The sequence below is a fragment of the Cornus florida genome, unplaced genomic scaffold (assembly GCF_030987335.1).
Source record: "Cornus florida cultivar Cherokee Brave unplaced genomic scaffold, ASM3098733v1 CherokeeBrave_3.0.0_Hap2_Chr08, whole genome shotgun sequence".
NCBI classification, from domain to species: domain Eukaryota; kingdom Viridiplantae; phylum Streptophyta; class Magnoliopsida; order Cornales; family Cornaceae; genus Cornus; species Cornus florida.
The window spans coordinates 32,170,607-32,190,134 of record NW_026775578.1 but is presented as its reverse complement, the minus strand read 5'-3'; the positions used below and the strand labels follow the sequence as shown (position 1 = coordinate 32,190,134).

The 19,528-nt window shown below is 36.8% G+C and overlaps 2 protein-coding genes across 3 annotated transcripts; one reads left to right on the top strand and one right to left on the bottom strand.

The window, feature by feature from the left end:
* The first annotated feature begins 251 nt into the window (after positions 1–251).
* LOC132271156 (serine/threonine-protein kinase D6PKL2-like) lies at positions 252–2,145 on the top strand. The gene is made up of 2 exons (XM_059772444.1): positions 252–866; positions 1,318–2,145. The coding sequence occupies exons 1-2, from the start codon at positions 313–315 to the stop codon at positions 2,114–2,116; spliced, it is 1,353 nt and encodes a 450-aa protein (XP_059628427.1). The 5' UTR covers positions 252–312; the 3' UTR covers positions 2,117–2,145.
* A 7,019-nt stretch (positions 2,146–9,164) lies between these two features.
* On the bottom strand, positions 9,165–17,865 carry LOC132271155 (uncharacterized). Of its 2 annotated transcripts, none has more exons than XM_059772443.1 (5): positions 17,337–17,865; positions 12,591–13,320; positions 11,093–11,462; positions 9,566–9,954; positions 9,165–9,448 (listed from the first exon to the last, which is right to left on the bottom strand). In XM_059772443.1, the coding sequence occupies exons 1-4, from the start codon at positions 17,620–17,622 to the stop codon at positions 9,904–9,906; spliced, it is 1,437 nt and encodes a 478-aa protein (XP_059628426.1). In that variant the 5' UTR covers positions 17,623–17,865; the 3' UTR covers positions 9,165–9,448; positions 9,566–9,903. The 2 variants fall into 2 exon arrangements, with proteins under 2 accessions (XP_059628426.1, XP_059628425.1); XM_059772442.1 differs by having other exon boundaries at positions 9,165–9,420.
* Between the last annotated feature and the right edge of the window lie 1,663 nt (positions 17,866–19,528).

The following is a 19,528-nucleotide window of genomic DNA, read 5'->3' as shown; positions in this document are numbered from 1 at the left end:
ATATTGCATTTAATAATTTAGCAGCACCCCACCACCATCTTAACAATAATCAAACAAAGCCTATAAAAAGAAGAGGCAGAAAATTCAACCCTAGATATACAAATCTCGTTTTTGGGCCATTAATGGGCCCAGACACCATACCAAGTGCCGGCCATATGACCCCGCCCCATTTTGCCGTCCCAAACCCAAACTCCACCCTTCAAAACCTCTACTCCTCCCACTTTCTCCCATTCCACACCTACTCTCACACTTTCTCTCACTAGAAAATCTGCTCCCCCTCCTCCTCACCACCACCACCGCCGTCTCATAATTATGCAACAATGCGTAGATGATATAGCTGATGACCTCGAGGGCCTCAGCTTCGAATCATCCACCACCACCACCACCACCACCACTGGTGTTGACACCGAGGCGAGTTCGGGGTCCGAAACCACCACGTGGGCCGCCTCGAGCCTCGGCTCCTCCACCAAGCCCCACACACCCTCTAGTGACCCACGATGGGACGCGCTCCGCCACGTCCAGTCCGGGACCACCACGCCCGGCATCCGGGACCTAAGGTTCCTCCAGCGGCTCGGGAGCGGCGACATCGGCAGCGTGTACCTGGTGGAGCTAAAAGGCGCCGTGGGGTGCGTGTTTGCAGCTAAGGTGATGGATAAGAATGAATTGGTTAGTAGGAAAAAGGAAGGTAGGGCGAGGATAGAGAGGGAAATATTGGATTTGTTGGACCACCCATTTTTGCCCACACTTTATGCCACGTTGGACTCTCCTAGGTGGTCTTGCTTGTTGACTGAGTTCTGTCCAGGCGGGGACCTCCACGTTCTCCGGCAACGGCAGCCGGAAAGAAGGTTTGATGAACCTACTGTCCGGTGAGTATTTATACGTGTTAATTTGCATGATTTTCTCTTTTCTAGAAATAACATTACCTTACCTTACCTTTTCATGCGTGATTGAATGTATACACGCCGGGTAATGTGATACAATATCAACTAGGCCCTTCATAATGAAAGTGAGGCATAATCATATGCGGGTCCACCGCATGATCAATTTTGTTCATTTTGTGGGGTCCATTGATCTGGTTCTATGGCCCAGATATGAATCAGTCTAGCTTTGTTTTTATGTATATCATATACATTTGAACAATTACCTCTTCACGAATAAGGGCAATTTGGGTAATTTGACACTTTAATTATAAAAGTCAACTTAAAAATTTGGGCAAGTTCTCAGACTAATCACCATTGATTTAGCAATCAGTAACGCTTAAATAAGATATGCTTGCACTATATAGATTATTGAAAGAGTTTGTGTTGGGTGTGACAGGTTCTATGCATCAGAAGTGGTAGCTGCTCTAGAATACCTTCACATGATGGGAATAATCTACCGTGATTTGAAGCCCGAAAATGTGCTTGTAAGATCAGACGGTCACATAATGTTGACGGATTTTGATCTCTCACTAAAATGTGACAGTTCTACATCATTGGCTCAGGTTGTTTTTGATCAATACCCGCTTGTTAGAAGTCCATCTAATGACTACCCTAATGACCAAGCTCCACCTGCCACATCATCATGCATCATCCCGAATTGTATTGTGCCAGCTGTTTCGTGCTTTCACCCAAAACGTAAGCGTCGGAGGAGGCTCGGCCATCGCGGGGCCCTCGAGATAGTATTGGAGCCTATTGACGCTCGATCGATGTCATTTGTGGGGACGTTCGAATATTTGGCTCCGGAGATTGTTTCGAACGAAGGACATGGCAATGCAGTGGACTGGTGGACCTTAGGAATCTTTCTTTTCGAATTGTTTTATGGTGTGACACCATTCAAGGGAATCGACAATGAGCTAACCCTAGCCAACATTGTGGCTCGGGCCCTTGAATTTCCCAAGGACCCACCCGTGGCAGGTCCCGCTAGAGATTTGATCGGTCAACTCTTGGTCAAGGATCCAACGAAGCGAATGGGATCCATAATGGGTGCCACGGCGATCAAGCGCCACCCTTTCTTCAACGGAGTCAATTGGGCACTGCTGAGATGCACAACCCCTCCTTACACTCCCCGACCAGTCTCTTTCCGAGACATTGGCTTGGGTGATGATAATTGTGATTCTTCAGTGGAGTATTATTAAAAAGTTGAGGCATAAGTTGTGATGTACACATTGGTATTAATTAAGTTATAAAATTGTTTTACTATATTAAGAAGTGCATCATCATTTTATGAGTAAAATGAAATAGTTATTATAATTTTGTTTATGTAATTATAACAAATCTAAAGGTAGGTCAATGAAAATCAATTGTGAAAAAATATAAAAAATAAAAGTAAATCAGTTAATAATTGTCATTGCTTGTGGCAATCTATGCATGTGTCGTGGGCTATTATTTATGATATTTTGACCCGAAAATGGGACCGATATGGAGTTAGTGTTGGTCATGGAAAGCATGTCCCACCATTGGCATTATTAGAGTAAGTGGGGGAAGATACTTAGAAGTTTATGAGAATTATTAGTCTTAATTCTGTATCCATGAGTGCTTTAAAGTGGTCGACCAATCTTGCGCCCAAGATGAACGGAGGTAAGCGATTTATTAGTTATAGGATATAATATGTCGGTAGGGGAGAGTGTGTTATATTCAACTTAAAAAATTACTTTATTCTTTTTTTTGACAGTTAAATTGAGAATAAATATAGTCTCTAAGGACATAGCTTTGTTGACAGTGATTCCAAAGATAAATTCTTAATCTTAATTTTGAAAGAAGGGGTGCCCCTCCACAAAAGAGTGTCGCAATGACCAGGCCTGGACGACTTTGTTTACTAAAAGCATAGGTCTCTTGCAAAGTCGTAAGACCGTGTATGAGGCTTGACCCTTGTCTAGTGCCGAAAGGTCAACAAAGCTGGTGACCTAATGACGGAGGAGTCGGCGATCAAAGTCTCGGTGAACGGCTGCCGTAACTATAACACGATATGAGAATCGCACTCCTAATTGATAAACTTGCTATAAGAAAAAAAAAAAAAAATTAAAAAAAAAAATTAAAAATAAATATATTAAATGTCTTGAAGTCTAATGGCCAATACTTTCTCATCACGTTGATATAAATTGTCTACAATCGCACTAATGCGGCCCATGCCCCCACTAATCCAAATTCAAAACTCTAAAAATCATTTTCCTACATTTAAATTCTTACAACATTAAATAAAAAGAAGGATAACATGTTAGTGACTTGTTTATAAAATTTAAATAAAAGAAGGATAATATATAGAAAAATTAATTTATATAAAACAAATTTCATTTTCCCTTCTTACGTATATAATTTTTTAATACACAAAGTTTACTTCTATTTAGCAAGGCTATAATTGAACAGATTTAGTGATTTAAAACTTAAATGGTAAAAATAAATAAAAAATTCAAAAGCGTAACTTATGGGTCCTGAAATAAAATCTATAGGAGTTGATAATTTTTTCTTTTTTTTAAGGTTGTACTATTCAATAAAATAAGGGAAGAATATCAAATTTATTTATAATCGTCTTGTAGACAACCATTGCATGCAAATTAGACCCTGATTGTAGGACTATGAAATACAAATCTCACTAGGACCGTAAATTGCTCATAAATAGTTTGATTTAATAGTTGAGTAAAAAAGTTACTTCTGAACATAGTTAGGCTAGACTAATTCATGTAAGATCATGAACACCAAGCTTCTATAGAAATACTTATATTCATGAACGTCACTAGGCTCATTTAACACAAGCCATTTATAATCTGTAATATCTTTGTGGAATTTAAAAATAAATAAAATAAAATATAATGATTCACTATATTTGTGATTTGCTACTTCAAATATTATGTTACTAATGATCCGTATCCTTTGTTGTAGCCCCATTACAGGGCTGATTTTACATTATTCTCACCACTTATGTAATCCAATGAAAAGAAAATATATTCTCTTTTATTAAACAGGTTGGAAAAATAAAATAAATCGTATCTACCTGAATGAAATTGGGTTAAAAAAATTAGTTACCCATGTTACTTGATCTCATTCGAGTATCATCCGATTTATTTTATTTTTCTGACCTCTTTAATAAAAGAGGACGTTTTATTTTTTTTATTTTTTGTTTTTACTGAACCACATAAGTGGTGAGAATAGTGTAGATGAGAACCTAAGTATTGTCCTATTTCTCATAAACTTCTAAATGTCCTCCCCAACTTACTCTAAGTCCTCACTAGTGAGGATTTACATTATTCTCACCGTGTATGTGGTCTAATGATGAAAAAAAAAAAAAAAACAAACAAACAAACAAACGTTATCTTTTATTAAAAAAATGTCAAAAAATTAAAATAAATCGGATCTATCTGAATGAGATCAGGTAAAGTGGGTATTAGTAATATTTTTTTTTTTTTTTCAATGGAGTTCAAGGTTGCTCTCTGGTTCTCTCTTTCCAGCACTGCCTTAAGCCATCTCTCTCCACCATCTTCCTCTCAAGCTTTTCATCTTGGACATCATCATTCAATTGGCAAGAATATTTGAAGGAGATATGATCTGTTATTATTATTATTATTTTTTCATACATTTAGAGTTTTTTTTCTAGAAGGGGGCTTTCCATGAAAGATTATGTGCTAGATTTAAGGATCCACATATATATTAACACAAAACTCAAAAACCTTCCCCCACACACACCCCCCCCCCCCCCTTCCCCCCCACGCCCGGGCGCGGCCGCTCTTTTTAGTTATGTAAATGAATTACGATATGTGAAAAAATAATAATAATAAAAAATAAATAAATAAGTCATACCTTTTTCAAATTAATATTTTTGCTAATTGAATGATGATGTTCAGGACTAGAACCTTGAGGAAAAAGATGGTGGAAAGAGAGGGCTGAAGGCCATGCTCTAAAGAGAGAGAATCAGAGAGCGACGAATAACTCAACCCACTTTACCCGATCTCATTCGGGTATGATCTAATTTATTTTATTTTTCTGACTTCTTTTAACTTTACCCGATCTCATTCGGGTATGATCTGATTTATTTTATTTTTCTGACTTTTTTAATAAAAGAAGACGTGTTTTCTTTCCATTGGACCACATAAGTGGTGAGAATAGTGTAATTCCTCACTAATGAGGACTAAGAGCATTCTAGCGGTATGTTAAAAAATCCTTTTGTGTAAAATATATAGTCACATATGATTTGTAATTTTTTTTCATCTCCAGCAATCTGTTAAGATACACTGCCACATCACTAATGTGTAAAAGGGTTGTGTATTTTACACAGCCCTTTTACACTGCCACGTCAGCATATTTTCTCTCTCCTCCCCCTTTTCCACCCGTGATTATCTTTCTTCTCTCTCATTCCTTTACGCCTCTTTGTTTTCCACTTTTCTAAAGCGCCATAGAGAAAAATCTGCAATTGATAGCAAGGTAAGAACTGTTGGACCATTTTTTATTTTATTATTATTATTTTTTAATAAACATAGTTTGATTTATCACTTTCGTTTGATCTTATTTTCTGCAATCATCACTGTAGATTTTAGGGTTTTTTTAAATTTTTTTATCTTTTTACATTCTATTCAAATGAAATAAATATGTACTAGTTAGCTAAAGATTAGATATATATTTTAATTACTTTTTTTATATATAATTGTTGATATAAAACTTGGAATCCTACTTTTGCTCCTCAGCCTACAGGGTATTAGCAGTCGTTTCTAGCTGTTGCTCCCTTCCTAAGGGTAGGTTCTTACGCGTTACTCACCCGTCCGCCACTGGAAACACCACTTCCCATCCGACTTGCATGTGTTAAGCATGCCACCAGCGTTCATCTTGAGCCAATCTCGAACCCTCCATGAGATTCATAGTTCGGTCTTATACATACACGAGGAAGGTAATCACAAAAGAAAGAAGAACTCATCTTCTTTCCTTTATCACTTAGGAGCCGTGTGAGATGAAAGTTGGTGGTTTAGTTTTTACATACTTGAATCTTATTTAATTATTTTGGTGGCAGCAGGAAAGGTTTGCTATTGGCGGGATGGGAAAATGAAATATAGGGGAAAATTATTATTACTTTCCTAATTGAGGAGGATTGGGACGTAAGATTTAATTGCGAAAAAGTAAAGTGAATTAAGTAGATTTATAAAAGTTATGTAGAGTCTTGGGTATGACACATGATTGGTTGTTATTGGAGGATTTTTTTTTACACAAAAGTTATAAAATAACCCCTGGAGTTAAAAATAGGTAGTACAAAATTTTTGTGTAAATCTACTTTGACACATCAGATTTACACAAAAATATATACGCAACAATTGGAGATGTGACACTCGAGAGTTTTTATTTTCTCATCCACCACTTGTCTTGACTGACGTCCCCGACGACTGGTTTTTTGGGCCGACCGCGAATTGGCAGTGCACGGGGGCCATTGTCCGCCCCCATCACACAATATGTGCGAGGGGCAACACGATGTGAGACACCTAAGCAGACGTGCCCTCGACCGGATGGCTTCGGGTATAACTTGTATTCAAAGCTATCTGGCCGAAGGCACGTCTGCATGGGCGTCTCACATCGCGTCGCTCATATTGTCCTTTAATATTTAGTGCGAGTATAACTTACCAAAAAAAATTAATGTTGTTGTAAAAATTTTGAAAAAAAAAAAAAAGTGAATATAAATCTTCGGGACCACAAGGAGAGAGAGGAGATAGATAGGAAAAAAAAAAAAAAAAAAAGAGTCATTTAAAGATATAAATCTTTGGAACTTAATATTTCTATATTAGTTAGAATTTAATTAAAAAATGTGAATGAGAAGGTGAGGAGAGAAAAGAAAAAAAATAAAAATTATTTTAGGCTATAAATTTTTGATGCCCTTGATTAGTTTTTTAATAATATTAGCATATAATTATAATATAATAGAAAATTTTAAAATTTGGAGGCCTTGGTAACCGTCTGTCTGGCTTGCCTGCCGGCCCTGTATACCCATTGCAGATGCTCATATATTTGAAGAGAGGGGGAGATCTAGTGAGAGAAATGGTGTAAATTAAAGATACTTTATATATACGCACACTTTTTTGTTCCTCAATCCTCATACATGTATGTAATTCATAACTTAGATTTTCCCTTCAGAGTTGAAGCTTACAGAAAGATGGTCTCATGGGTTGGTAACAATTTACAAAACCACGGTGGAACAAACGATATCATAAACTTGAATTAATATATATATATATATATATATATATATAGTATTACACAGAACAGAATAATCATAACCCTTTAATGACCCATTGATTGTTTTGTATTGCACAGAACAAGAGGAGGTGTTTTAAGTAGCTAAATAAATTCACATATGTGAACATGGTTTACTGGAATTCTTCATTGGCTTTGAAGCAGTACAAGTAGTGGAGCTGAGGTTGACGTGATTTGAAGCCGATTCGGCTTCGGCGAGTTTCTGCTTGAGCTGGTACAGAAGAGCTTGATTCTCCTGGTCCAGCAGTTGAGCTTGCTTCCTTAGCCTCTCGTTTTCCTGCATAATCTGGCAGTTCTCTATGTACAGTTTTGTGTTCATCTTCTCCATATCAAATTATCAACTTTTCTATATATATATATTGATCCTGAAACCAAACACAAGAAATAAAAAAAATCAAGCTGTCAATTGAGTATGAGTGAAGTGATTGTAAGTTCTCTCTTCATGTGTGAGTGAGTGTGTGTGTGTGAAATTAATACTAGTCTAATCAAGAAGAGCTGCATGAGAGAGAGAGAGAGAGAAAGATGGCACGCACAGCATCAATACATCTTCCTAGTAACTGAAAGTTGAGAATTGTGAACTTGTTTAATTACCTTCAATCTATAGGAAGCAGAGAGGATCGAGAAGCTAGCGAAGCTCGTCAATGAGGTATGTGATTTATGGTCTGTTTGTACTCTGTATGTATGTATTTATAGAGAAAGATGTATATGCATATATGGATAAGTAGATACGTGTAATAGTAGAGAACAAGAAGTGGGCACTGAAACAACGTGAATCCACTGAAAAAGACAATCATGAAATTGCCAATTAATCGACCTTTAACCGTCGAGTATAGAGAGAGAAAGAGAGAGATGCACGTGGAATTTGCCTGTGTGTTGGATTAAGAAGCTACTAAACGAATTCAAGATTAATTGTGGGAAAAAACAGGGGGCAGTGGGAATGTTAACGTACATGGGGAGAGAGAGAGAGAGAGAGAGAGAGAGAGAAATGCTGCAGCTTCTGCCAGCGTAAACATTTTTGCAAGGCCGTAACACGGGAGACAGCTGAAGGAAAAGCAAGGATTTTATGTTCATTTCATACCAAATTCAAATAATTTATTGTTTGTTTTTTTTCCTTGCCTTAGCAAAAAACTCACACGATAATAATTTGATTCAAGTCATGATTATTGACTCACATGAGACATGCCAAAACACTATTTTCAACTGTTACAAGAGGGGCATGCCGTGTGGCTAAAAAGAGGGACGGAGCCATTTATAGCCAATTGCCCCACTGAAATTTAACTATTATATTCTACTATTTTTTCTTATTTTTAATTATATACTTATAAAATTTTCACCTTACTTCTTTAAAAAAAATAATAATAATAAAATAAAATAAAATAAATACACTAAATTCACTTGTACTATCCGCACAACTTCCTAGATCGTCCCTGTGTTCAACCCATCCCAACAACAGGTTTGAAGAAGTTAAACCCGGGCAGGGAAAACCCGTGTAAATTCGGGTATGGAATAAATTTACAACAATACCCTTATGCTCACATATATATATATACATATATATAGAGAGACAAAAAAACACTACGGAGATGGTTGCTTCCTCTCTCGTTCCATTTTCTTCAAGTTCTTTTATTTTATTTTTTTATTTTTTTTTGTGTCTGCAAACCTACTCCATCCAGTCAGTTGAATGAACAACCTATCAATCTAACTTATTTATTTATCGTCTCCCATTAACGATTACATCTTATTCATACACAAACTGGCAATTCACGGTACAATATGGAAAGCTTAGGTTGATGACCTACCAAACACAGGCAAAGCTTAGACATGCAGATGTTCATGCACGCTCAAATGCATACATGAATTCCCACAAAATCATAACCTGTCTGGTCCAGAAGACCATTTAAGGTTAATCTTGATTACTCTTCTCATGCAAATCATTCTCAAAACCTTGGAATGCATTAGTACTTCATCCAAACGAACTGCTACAGTGACAAATTAGATATAAACCAGCAAGTATTTGTATGGTACATCAAGTAATTTACTATTTTATTTTTCTAGACAAATGTTTCAGTAGATAAGAAACCACAGATTATCAAAGCTCTGTTAAAACATGAACTTCCGTCCTGCACCAACGTTTTCCACAGCCAAAAGAGCGAATGAATGGCCACCACCTCATTCTCAAATATTCTCCAATCCATATTTCCTTTGACGCTTTATGGTGCTGTAAAAGGACCAGTAATGCATATTAACTGTACTCAAATTTTGGAAAAGAACCGAAAAAAAAAAAAACAGAGAAACTATGAAGAGACAATTATTTCAGAAAGAAGAAAATGAATAAATAAAATAACAAAAAGATTGAGAGATACCTTCTCCGAAGGAAGAAGATGTATTCCCAGCTCTGGTAAATTCTTTTTCTACTTCCATTGTTCATCGTCATCATCATCAGTGGCAAATCAGAGATCTCAGGGAGCTCGTCTAAAGTGTTGAATTGCCGAGACTAATGGGCTTCATCAAATGTGCGAGAAGCGCCGAGTGAAACCGAGGTTCGTGCGGGGTCTGAGGATTAATGCAAGACTGATATGTCCACTCCGCCCCACCTCGGTTGTTTATGCCTGCATCCTTGCCGGTGGGAGTTATCATGTGCCTCTTAACCTCCTTACATTTCAAAATCGCACTGGCAGGATGCAGGCACGGCCCACGCCCCTTATCGGGGCCGGGCTAAACCAAAACTTGTGTCAGGTTGCTGCTGATGAGACTGCATGGAGACGTGCAATAAAATAACAGTTGTCGGAAGTAATTCAGAATCTAAAAGAATAGTATGGAGCCAAGGACTTGAAATGTAACATGCATATTTGTTCAGTACATGTGTATATTCATTAATTTTTATAAAACAAATAAAATGCCATCTAAATACAGAGGGAGAGTAATTTCTATATCGAACTTTTTTGTACAATGTTTTACAAGATGATACATACAACATAATCAATGCATACAAGCAGTGCACATGAAACCATTCAAACCATCCATCGATCCAATTCAACAGTTTGGTTCTGGTTTTAAAAATATTGGTTCAAGATCAATTTAGTTCTCGACTTAAGGGGAAAAATAAATAAAAAATTGAGCCAAGCCATGAAATTTATTAATACACGCATGCATGCGCACACATACACACATATATATATTTGTTTTGATTTGATTGGGTCAGTAAGACTTTGTTATCTTAGGCTTGGATTACAAAACCAAAGCTAGATATAGTCTTTTTCAAAAGTTAACTCTCATTTACATAAATATATCAATTAAGGTATGTTCTAATTCTTGTTACAATATTACATTAATGCTGTGTTCTTAAATGATTTTAGAAACTACAAATGCACTCTTGAATACGTAATAGAGGAAAATTTATCTACGTCACATAAAATTGGGACAAATAAGATCTGATTTCCGCTAATTAATGTAGTTGACATTATACTATATATAACCTTAATCAAAAAAATCAAACCCATACAAACCATTCTTGTACGGTTCTGAATGGTTCAGTTTAAGCAGTTCGATTGGTTTAGTGTAGTTCCAACTTTTAATGGAACCGTTAGAATTTAGTTTGGTTCTAATTTACCCTCTAACCGAACCAAACCGATCTGCGTGCACCAATAATGCATTCCATTTTTTTAGCTCATCACTAATAGTTGTCTCTAATTAGTAGATTATCAGGACCCTATCACTGATAGTTGTCTCTAATTAGTAGAAATTTAGCTTTACATCGTCCCTCTTCTCAATTACATAAAAGGCATCTAGTGTGTAAAAAGTTGGTAAGGACGTATGTTCTATATGATAATAAAAAGTAAAAAAAAATTCAGAAAAGGGAGCTCTAAAGAAAGCCAAGACAATTACCATACCTGTGGAAAAGGTTGGTGAACTTGTTCATGAGGATGCATGAAAGGCATTCCAGGGCGATGACAAGGATACTGAGGAGTGTGCAAGTATAGAGCAGAAGTGGAGTGTGCACCAACATGATTGGGACTAAATGGTGTCATCATGGTATCTGGATGACCATACCCAATACCTGCGGGAGTCGATGGCGCAGGCCATGGCCCCGGTAGATGTTGAGGGAGTGGCCTAGGTTGGTGTTCAGTAGAAATTGGGGGCCTATGAACTGTTCCAAGCTGCGGGAATTCAGTGTTATAGTTCAATGCTGGTGAGTACATAGGTTGAATGCTGTACGGTCCTCCATTAAACCCAAACCCAGGATCAAATCTTTGCATATATCTGGGGGAAAAGCATAATATAATTTATATATCATTACTTTCAGTTTACTAATATAAACAATAAATAACGTTCACTATTGTTGAGTTACTCAGTATCGCAATCACTACAAATACAAAATTTTCAATTTCAGAAGGATCTGACAGGCAATTTCAAAACATTAGAACAGCAAATAGTACATATATGAACAAGCATCCGTACATTTACAAAAAAAAAAAAATTGGAAAAGAACTAAAAAAGGTAAGATTATGTGAAATTGTGAATAACTGAATATGCGTCATATACTTTCCATTTTAGCATGTGTTGTCCTTTAAGATTTTTATTCAATAATTGAGTTTTTATTTTTTTTTTTTATGGAGGAATGGACTGTCCATCAGTATATCCAAAACCACGAACTTGACCCTTTTATGGATAGCCAAAAAATTTAGGTTTAAAACAAAGCAGGAAAAGCTGGCCTTTATTTGCATCTACTATAGCCAGTAGTTCTTCCAGAAATATGGAAAAACATGACATTACCAGCAAAAGAGTGAATTCAGAAATGTTTGAGCATTACTATTAGAAGAGAAATGATATTCACACCACAGTGAGGGGAAGCTGTATGGCCCATCCCTGTATTGGGATAGGCATATCCCAGGAGCGAGAGTGGAGAGCCACCAAACTATGATCTGAATATGTCTCCAGTGGTAGCAAAATTACAGACCCAAAATCTATAACCAATAGGAATGGCCAGCAAATTTAGATAGACAGCCAACCATAGGAAATGTAAAAAAACGGAATTCTTTAGGAGAATGCGATTAAAAGTTAAATAAATTGGATTTTTAGACCATGCATAAACAATAAGCCAAGATTGGTCACAACATAACAATTAAAGGACCGTGGCCTCTTACCATCCCTAATGACAAAATAATGACATGCCAATATGAAAGAAAGACGGTAAAGTTTTAAGCCTTCATTGTCCAAGATAATATGGATATTGTATTCTTCTCAGAAGGGGAAAAAATGTATATCATTCTAAAAGAATATTATTCTATACTTTTTTGGGGGGTCTGTGTGTGTGTGTGTGGGGGGGGGGGGGGGGGGGGGGGGGGTGGGGGTTGGGGTGGTTGAGAGAGAGAGGAACAAACAGCATACCTGTCATAGTTCCGGTCATAATCAGGATCCTTGCGGTCAACTTCACGATCCCGAAAGATGGCCCTATTATTTGTTCTAAACCTACCAACTGGAACCGGAACTGGAACTGGCTCCTTCTCTGTCCTACTTCTAGCTGATCTACTGCTACCTGCTGAAGAATCAATCAAACCCCTGCCAATATTCACATCAGGTCCTCCTGGAACAGGTTTCTCTTCCATCTTTGATATACCCAACGAACCATGCTGAAAACTATCCTGCGTCCTTGGTTCACTTTCCAGTTTCCCAATAGCACCTCCACTAAAACTACCAGTGCTAGAGTTAAATATCCGTGCACGAGCCCTGTTGTATTCCTCTTTTCTTTCCTCCACACTCTTAGAACTATTGGACTTCGAGGATTGTGCATTTGAATTGATGACAATCTGTGACCTTTTCTGCGGCCTTTGTTTAATTGCAACCTTAACAGCACCACTCTCTTCCGTCGGTAAGTTTACAGGAATGTCAGCCAGACGAATCAAAGGGAGTCGATAATCAGAAGTCTTGCGGACAATAATTCTAGAACCAGAACCATCAGGGAAATTACTGTCCAGTAAAACCATGGACTGCAGCGAATAGTGTTGGGCTACGCGGTGTGCAGCCAACCGCAGATAGGAAGTAGGCAGCTGCTGGAACTCCAATTGTTGTTGAGTAGGATCCCGAATGAACTTCTCAACATCTTGCTCCATCCGTAGAACTGAACGACCAAAAATTTAAAATTTACATTTGTATGAAAAGAGAGAGTAAAAAAAAAGCTCATCAGATGCTTTACAGCAATACACATTTGCATCTTAGTTAAGATATTCTAGCAGTAACAATTTTGATTGATCATGATAGTGTTAATGACGAAAGAAGATGATGACAGGAACTCTTACAGGTTAGTGAACTGCACTTAACGAAATTGACAATGTTATGACAAATTCCATGGGCTCCTGAGTACAATAACAAGCACATGTACATGCGTATCCAAATACAATGACATAATTCCCAAGAACAGTAAAAATGAAAAGTAGAAAGAAAAAAAACATCTCTTTCCCACAATAAAAGACCTCAAGAAGATTTACAATTGGATAAGATTTCATCAGTGTCCAACCTCTACCCAATCAGAATTTAAAAAGTCTGGATCAACAATTTTTTGTCAAAAAGTTCAGGTTTAGAAGAGTCCTAGTCCATCTTGGAATTAGGTCAGTCGTCAGATTGACAATTTGAACAAGTCAAATGTTCTTTTAACTATCAGAATACCATCATTCAAGAGGAGGGGGTGAACAAAGTCAACAAACTGAAGTCTGATGTAGAAGCAGAATATCCACAGAAAAGCAAAAACAAAGCCAGAAAAGCTAAAATTTAAAAATCTATCTAATCACAGAAGATCTCTACCGCTATCACTCCCAAAATTCTTCCAGAGAAGCCTCCTAACCAAGTTAAATTTAGTTTTACAATTGGCATCCTAGCATTGCCAAAATGGAGGAGTCAAATTGCAATAAGCACATTGAAACTTAAAATCCTAACGCACCTGAATTTTTGAGTTAATCAACTCAAATGGTACAAACTCATTTAAGGCAACTCATCTCAATTCATGTCTCACTTTAACCATGTATTAAGAGTGAAGACTCGTGCCAAGAATTGTTACCCATCTCAATTTATGACTCAAACCCCCAAACACTACCCAAATATTAAGTTGTTATAATAAAACCTCATGTAAGGTCAACTCACATCACTTCATGTTTGGATTCATTCATGCTCTTAGAGTCTTGTCAAGAATTTTCATCCCCAAGGAAAAGAAATCAACACTCTAAAAAAAAGGAGAGGATAATGTAATCCTTTTGGGGTAATATTAGATTTCTTATGGTCTGCCTCATATTTTGCTTATATAAAGGCCATCTATTAGCAATTTTTTATGCAAATTCAGCAAGTCATCCCCCTTCCTACTGGTGCCCCCACCAACCAGGTCACTATGTAATGAAACAATTCAATTTTTTATTATTGGAATATTATTTTAGTTTCGAAATTCTCTCGTGTTCTTCTCCCTCCATTATTCTTGATCTTATCAACCCTTCAGTTTGTCTAGCCTCAACTTTAGCCTGAATTTCATCACCATTGTCTATTCTCTCCGCTTTTCTTCTAGCCTCATCTCATCTTCATATTCTTGTCTCATTTCTTTATGGTCTTATGGTCATGCATCAAAGAAGAAGCGGAAGGATAGAAAAGAGACGAAAGAGAGAGAAATTCAGAAACGAAACTACTCAATAATCTCTAATAAAACCACAATTATTCATTGTATTAGAGACTTATATAGACATTCCCGATGCAAATATATAAAAATAATAATAATAAGAAACCCTAAAAAGTATAGGAACTAAAACTGGCAACCTTAAAGATTCTCTGGCGGCCTAGCTGCACCCTCTCAATCCTAGTATCAAAAGTTCACAATCAGCGGAAAAGGCAAAAGGGAAGGGAATCTTCCTTTCGGATGGTTTTATCGAAAACATTCAGAAAGATTGAAAAAGGATGAAATCCAGCCTAGCCCGAGTTCCAATTTATGTTTCCCGCTTGGAGATGGAGTCGTCGTTTTGGTTTTACTGCCGTTGACCCAATGCTCTAACCTCTGAGCTACTGAAAATACACCTATGGTGTGGAGGGAAAATATTCCCCCACCAATAATAAGTTGACATATCAGCACAAGGGGGATACCAAAGGTTATATTGACTATTCAACAGTCAACTTGGGCACAAGCCCGAAAATTGGGCCACATTAAGAGTATCCGGATCTAATAACTTTGGACCCACCTCCGTACGCATGGGCAAAGCCCGTCATAATTGTAATTTGATTAGGAGAAGGATTGTTATTCATGGTAACCATATTATGTAAATCTCTACTATAAGGAAACAAATACTGTAATTGATATTCTTGTAGGACAAGCAATGCGAGTCCTAGAAGGATTCAACCATTATAAATAGAGGCTAGTCCTCCCAATAAAAGTACACAAGCTATCTGCTAAACATTAGCTTTGATTAGTTACTTTATTTTTGAGTGTTATAAAGATTCATCGACTTTTCTAACTTAACGAATTTTGGCACATACGTATGGTTATTTGCGCGGCTCTTTCTGACCTCGTCTTTTGCCGCATTTCGCTCAAAGGATTGAAGGGAGATAGTGCATCAAGTTGTTCGCAAGGGCCAACTTGATCCTCTTCCCCAGGAATCCTAGATGAGGGAACCCTAGGAGAGCCGCCGATTCCAACTACCGTCCATGGACTTACCAAGTAATCAAAAATAGATGTTACCAAAAGATAAATACCAAATATAAAATTAATAACTAATTCCTTAAATTAGAGAAAGAAATACAAATTTATATTTCTCGCTTCTACGCATGCCATAGGAATGAATCATGTGTGGCACGTTTGTCTGGGTTCCACCTTGATCTTCATCAATAATCCCTGATCAATATCCCTGATTGAAAAGAAATCAATTTCTAAAAACTCACTTACAAAACATTACGTCAGTGGTAAACTCTGGAATAGTCATTAGATGTATTATCTTCCTTAGTATACTTGCTCTTTCTTTCTAAAAAACAAATGATTTCTCACCGTCCTTACTAAAATGAAAATCATATACTTTACACTTATTTTCCGAATGGATAATTAAAAAATAACATCGTTGCAATTTTTGGATTGATGCAAAAGAACTAAATCAAAACTAACTTAGTGATCCAAAGTTGTAAACATGTTACTTTTTCATTCATACAAGTTCAACCGCTGAAAAATATATGCGATTCTAGATTTTTCCATTAGATGGGATCCAAAAAGGGTAAGTAATTCTAGATACTAGATCTTTCACATTTTAGTAAGGAGGAGTGCAAGAGAATTCTAGTTTCTTTTAAAGAACAATAGCAAGTATATTCAGAAAGATGTTCCATCATCTGAAAACTCCTACATTGATCCTAGTCCTTCAAAGCCATGCCACCATCATAACTTTCCGGCAATGGAGGCAGCTTCTTCCTATTGAATGATTGTAGCTTATCAATCAAGCAGTGATAAAAGGTAGTAGACTAGGGAACGTGATACAATTTGAAGTCATTAAGAGGAAGTATTTATTATTACTAATCTTCTCTAGGAATCACAGTTTCCTCTGAATTAAGTGGGGCCTAAAACCTTAAGGTTTAGGAAGCAACTGCGAATGTAAATTGCTTTCATAGGAGGCCATAGAAGCAAAATCTCATACTTGCAGAGATTGATAATTTGGCAGAGAAAATGAAGCTTAAGTGGAGACACCATAATGTAGAAGGCAGAAAGAAAGTACCTAAAATACTTGATCTTGATGTGTCACCCCCAAAAAGTTTACTAGATGAAAACCTTCCTCTATCCATTATTCCATTATTTTATCGTCGTATATTTGCAATTACTTCAATTTTCCCTCCTGGGTTGAATTAAATTTTGTGCATCTAATAACTTTTTCATATCAGTCAACATATAACACTCCCGATGTTTTTATAGACAATTAGTAAGTAATGCAATATCACAAATGGAATAATATAAACAACACGACTATGCAAAGAATATTCTTAATATACAACCAGCATATGAAATAATTCAAACTCCGTTCCACAGTTTGCAAACAGAATAAGATGCATTCCTCACAATTCCTAGTAAACAATAAACTAACAGAGCAAATCAAATACAGAACCCAAAAATTAATAGAAATAACAGAAACTTGCCGGAAAGCCGCTCGCGAGGGTTTTGCAAAGCTTCACGAAGGAACTGATCCACCGAATTGACAAGATCCTCCGGGACACCGCCATCCGAAGCCAAACTAGCCAGGGACGACGAAGCCGAAGCCGATGCCGAAGCTGAAAGATCGGCGAGCTCAGGAGGAGAAGACGACGATGCATTCGAAGAAGAGTCCTTCTTAGATGAGAGCATGAGCCTGCTCATAGTCGCGTCCAGGTCCGCCACCTCCCATGAATCTGGTGGGGCTCCGAGATCCTCCACAGAGCCCTCCATGGATCGAGCGAATTCTAGGGTCTATGTATCGAAGAAATCATCAAATACAATTGAGCTTCGAGATTGAATAAACCCTAGGTTGGGCCAATTCGTTAAATTTCATGAGAAGACGACAACGAATTTGATAGTCGATGAGCAGAGATTAGGGCACACGGAAGGAACGAGAGAGAGAGAAAGAGATAGGGTTTGACGATGAGTGCGTGAGAGGAGAAGCGCGTGCTTTCGTATCCCACGTGTCATGCACTTGCTCGTATATTTATATATACTCCGTATATTTGCTTCCATTTGTCTATTGGTGACGTGACTTATAAGAGAGTGACTGAACACGACAGCTGGGAATCTATTTGATACGTGTTCAAACAAGTTGCAATCGTGGGACCAACATGTGTGACAGGTAGGGATTTTGCAAACTTTTATTTTCTTTTCAATTTTTGGAGGTCAATTTAATGATTTTAGGGGATGACTTATGTTATATACACAAAATTATCTTTACAATAATATTTTTATTGTCAAGAAGTATGTTAATGTTTGGTTAATTGATTTTAAAAGTACGTTTGTTTGTTTTATATTTTTAAATATGAATTCTTAAATTTTTATTGAAAGAATTAAAGAAAATATTAGTTCAAATTTGAACGAAACGGGTATGAAACTTAAATGGATGCAGAGGTAAGTTACCAAAATTTGTTTGCTAAGGGCATCTTCAATAGACTTTTCGAACTCAGGCTCTTCGAATTTACCACATCAGCATTTTTTTATAGCCACGTCAGCATTTTCCACAGTCACGTCAGCGTTTTAGAATCTCTAAATTTTTTGCTATCGGATGTACTCCAATGGTGCATTTTGGCTCTCCAAAAATTTTAATATTTTAATATTTTTAAAATTTTTAATAAATTTTATTTTTTAACTTTTTCCTAACGGCTATATTTTTAAAACGGCTATATCATAAAATAAATATAAAAAAATTTAAACAATATAATATTTATTATTAAAAACAATACGATACGACATAAATTTAAACAATACAATAAAAATAATAAACAATATAATACGACATGAATTAAAAACATAACAACTAGGAAAAACAGAACAATCATATAGAATACTTGAGATAATCTTATGGAAAGCTTGAGTTACCGCGTGCGCGTATAAATGTTAATATTTCATTTTGGCATTCAATTAGCCATGTTTTTCCCGGTTTGTGTTGGCATCGATTCTGGATCTTTTTACATGATTAACATCTCTTCAACTCTTTTGTAACAACCCGAACCCGAGAGTCCGAATCGCTAACATGGTCCTTATCTGAACCCGATGTCAACTAAGGACACTACCGTGCTGTCCTACATCAATATATAATATACGTATCATCCTATGATTTAAAAAATAATAATAATAAATAGCAATAGCAATATTGATAAAATGAGATCATTGTTACAAAATATTTCAAAACTGTCCACTAACCTATCGAACCCTATGGAGGAGCATCGTCCGCCACTTCCCTTCTGTGTCCTGGAAAATGTTAATAATAAAGGGGTGAGCATAAGTTCAATAAGAAGTGTCTAAGACACACTTCTTATAACCCGTATAGAATAGAAATTAAGAGAACGGGATCATACTAAACCTGTTGGGGATAATTAACTCCCTACAACCCACTCAACGGTCGGCTATTGTTGAGAGTTAAATTCCTCCTTCATCACACACAGCGGAAGCATCATCACATTACATTAACACAAGCATATAAAAATATAACAATCATACACATCCACGCACAACACAATATTTTACATGGTTCACCCAACTCTAGGGTTACGTCCATGGGAGAGAGAGATTTCACTATTATGAATCAAGAAAGAGAATATACAACCACGTGTCAAAACCCCACTCACTCACTCGTCATCTCTTTTGAGGT

What these genes read in the sequence shown, in the direction of transcription:
- LOC132271156 (XM_059772444.1), top strand. Translation starts at nt 313, where the DNA reads ATGCAACAATGCGTAGATGATATAGCTGATGACCTCGAGGGCCTCAGC. An exon ending in TTTGATGAACCTACTGTCCG is followed by an intron (nt 867 to 1,317) that starts GTGAGTATTTAT and finishes TGGGTGTGACAG; the next exon opens with GTTCTATGCATCAGAAGTGG.
- LOC132271155 (XM_059772443.1), bottom strand. Translation starts at nt 17,622, where the DNA reads ATGGAGGGCTCTGTGGAGGATCTCGGAGCCCCACCAGATTCATGGGAG. An exon ending in CCCTCGCGAGCGGCTTTCCG is followed by an intron (nt 13,321 to 17,336) that starts GCAAGTTTCTGT and finishes TTGGTCGTTCAG; the next exon opens with TTCTACGGATGGAGCAAGAT. An exon ending in TTCACCAACCTTTTCCACAG is followed by an intron (nt 9,955 to 11,092) that starts GTATGGTAATTG and finishes GTCTCCATGCAG; the next exon opens with TCTCATCAGCAGCAACCTGA.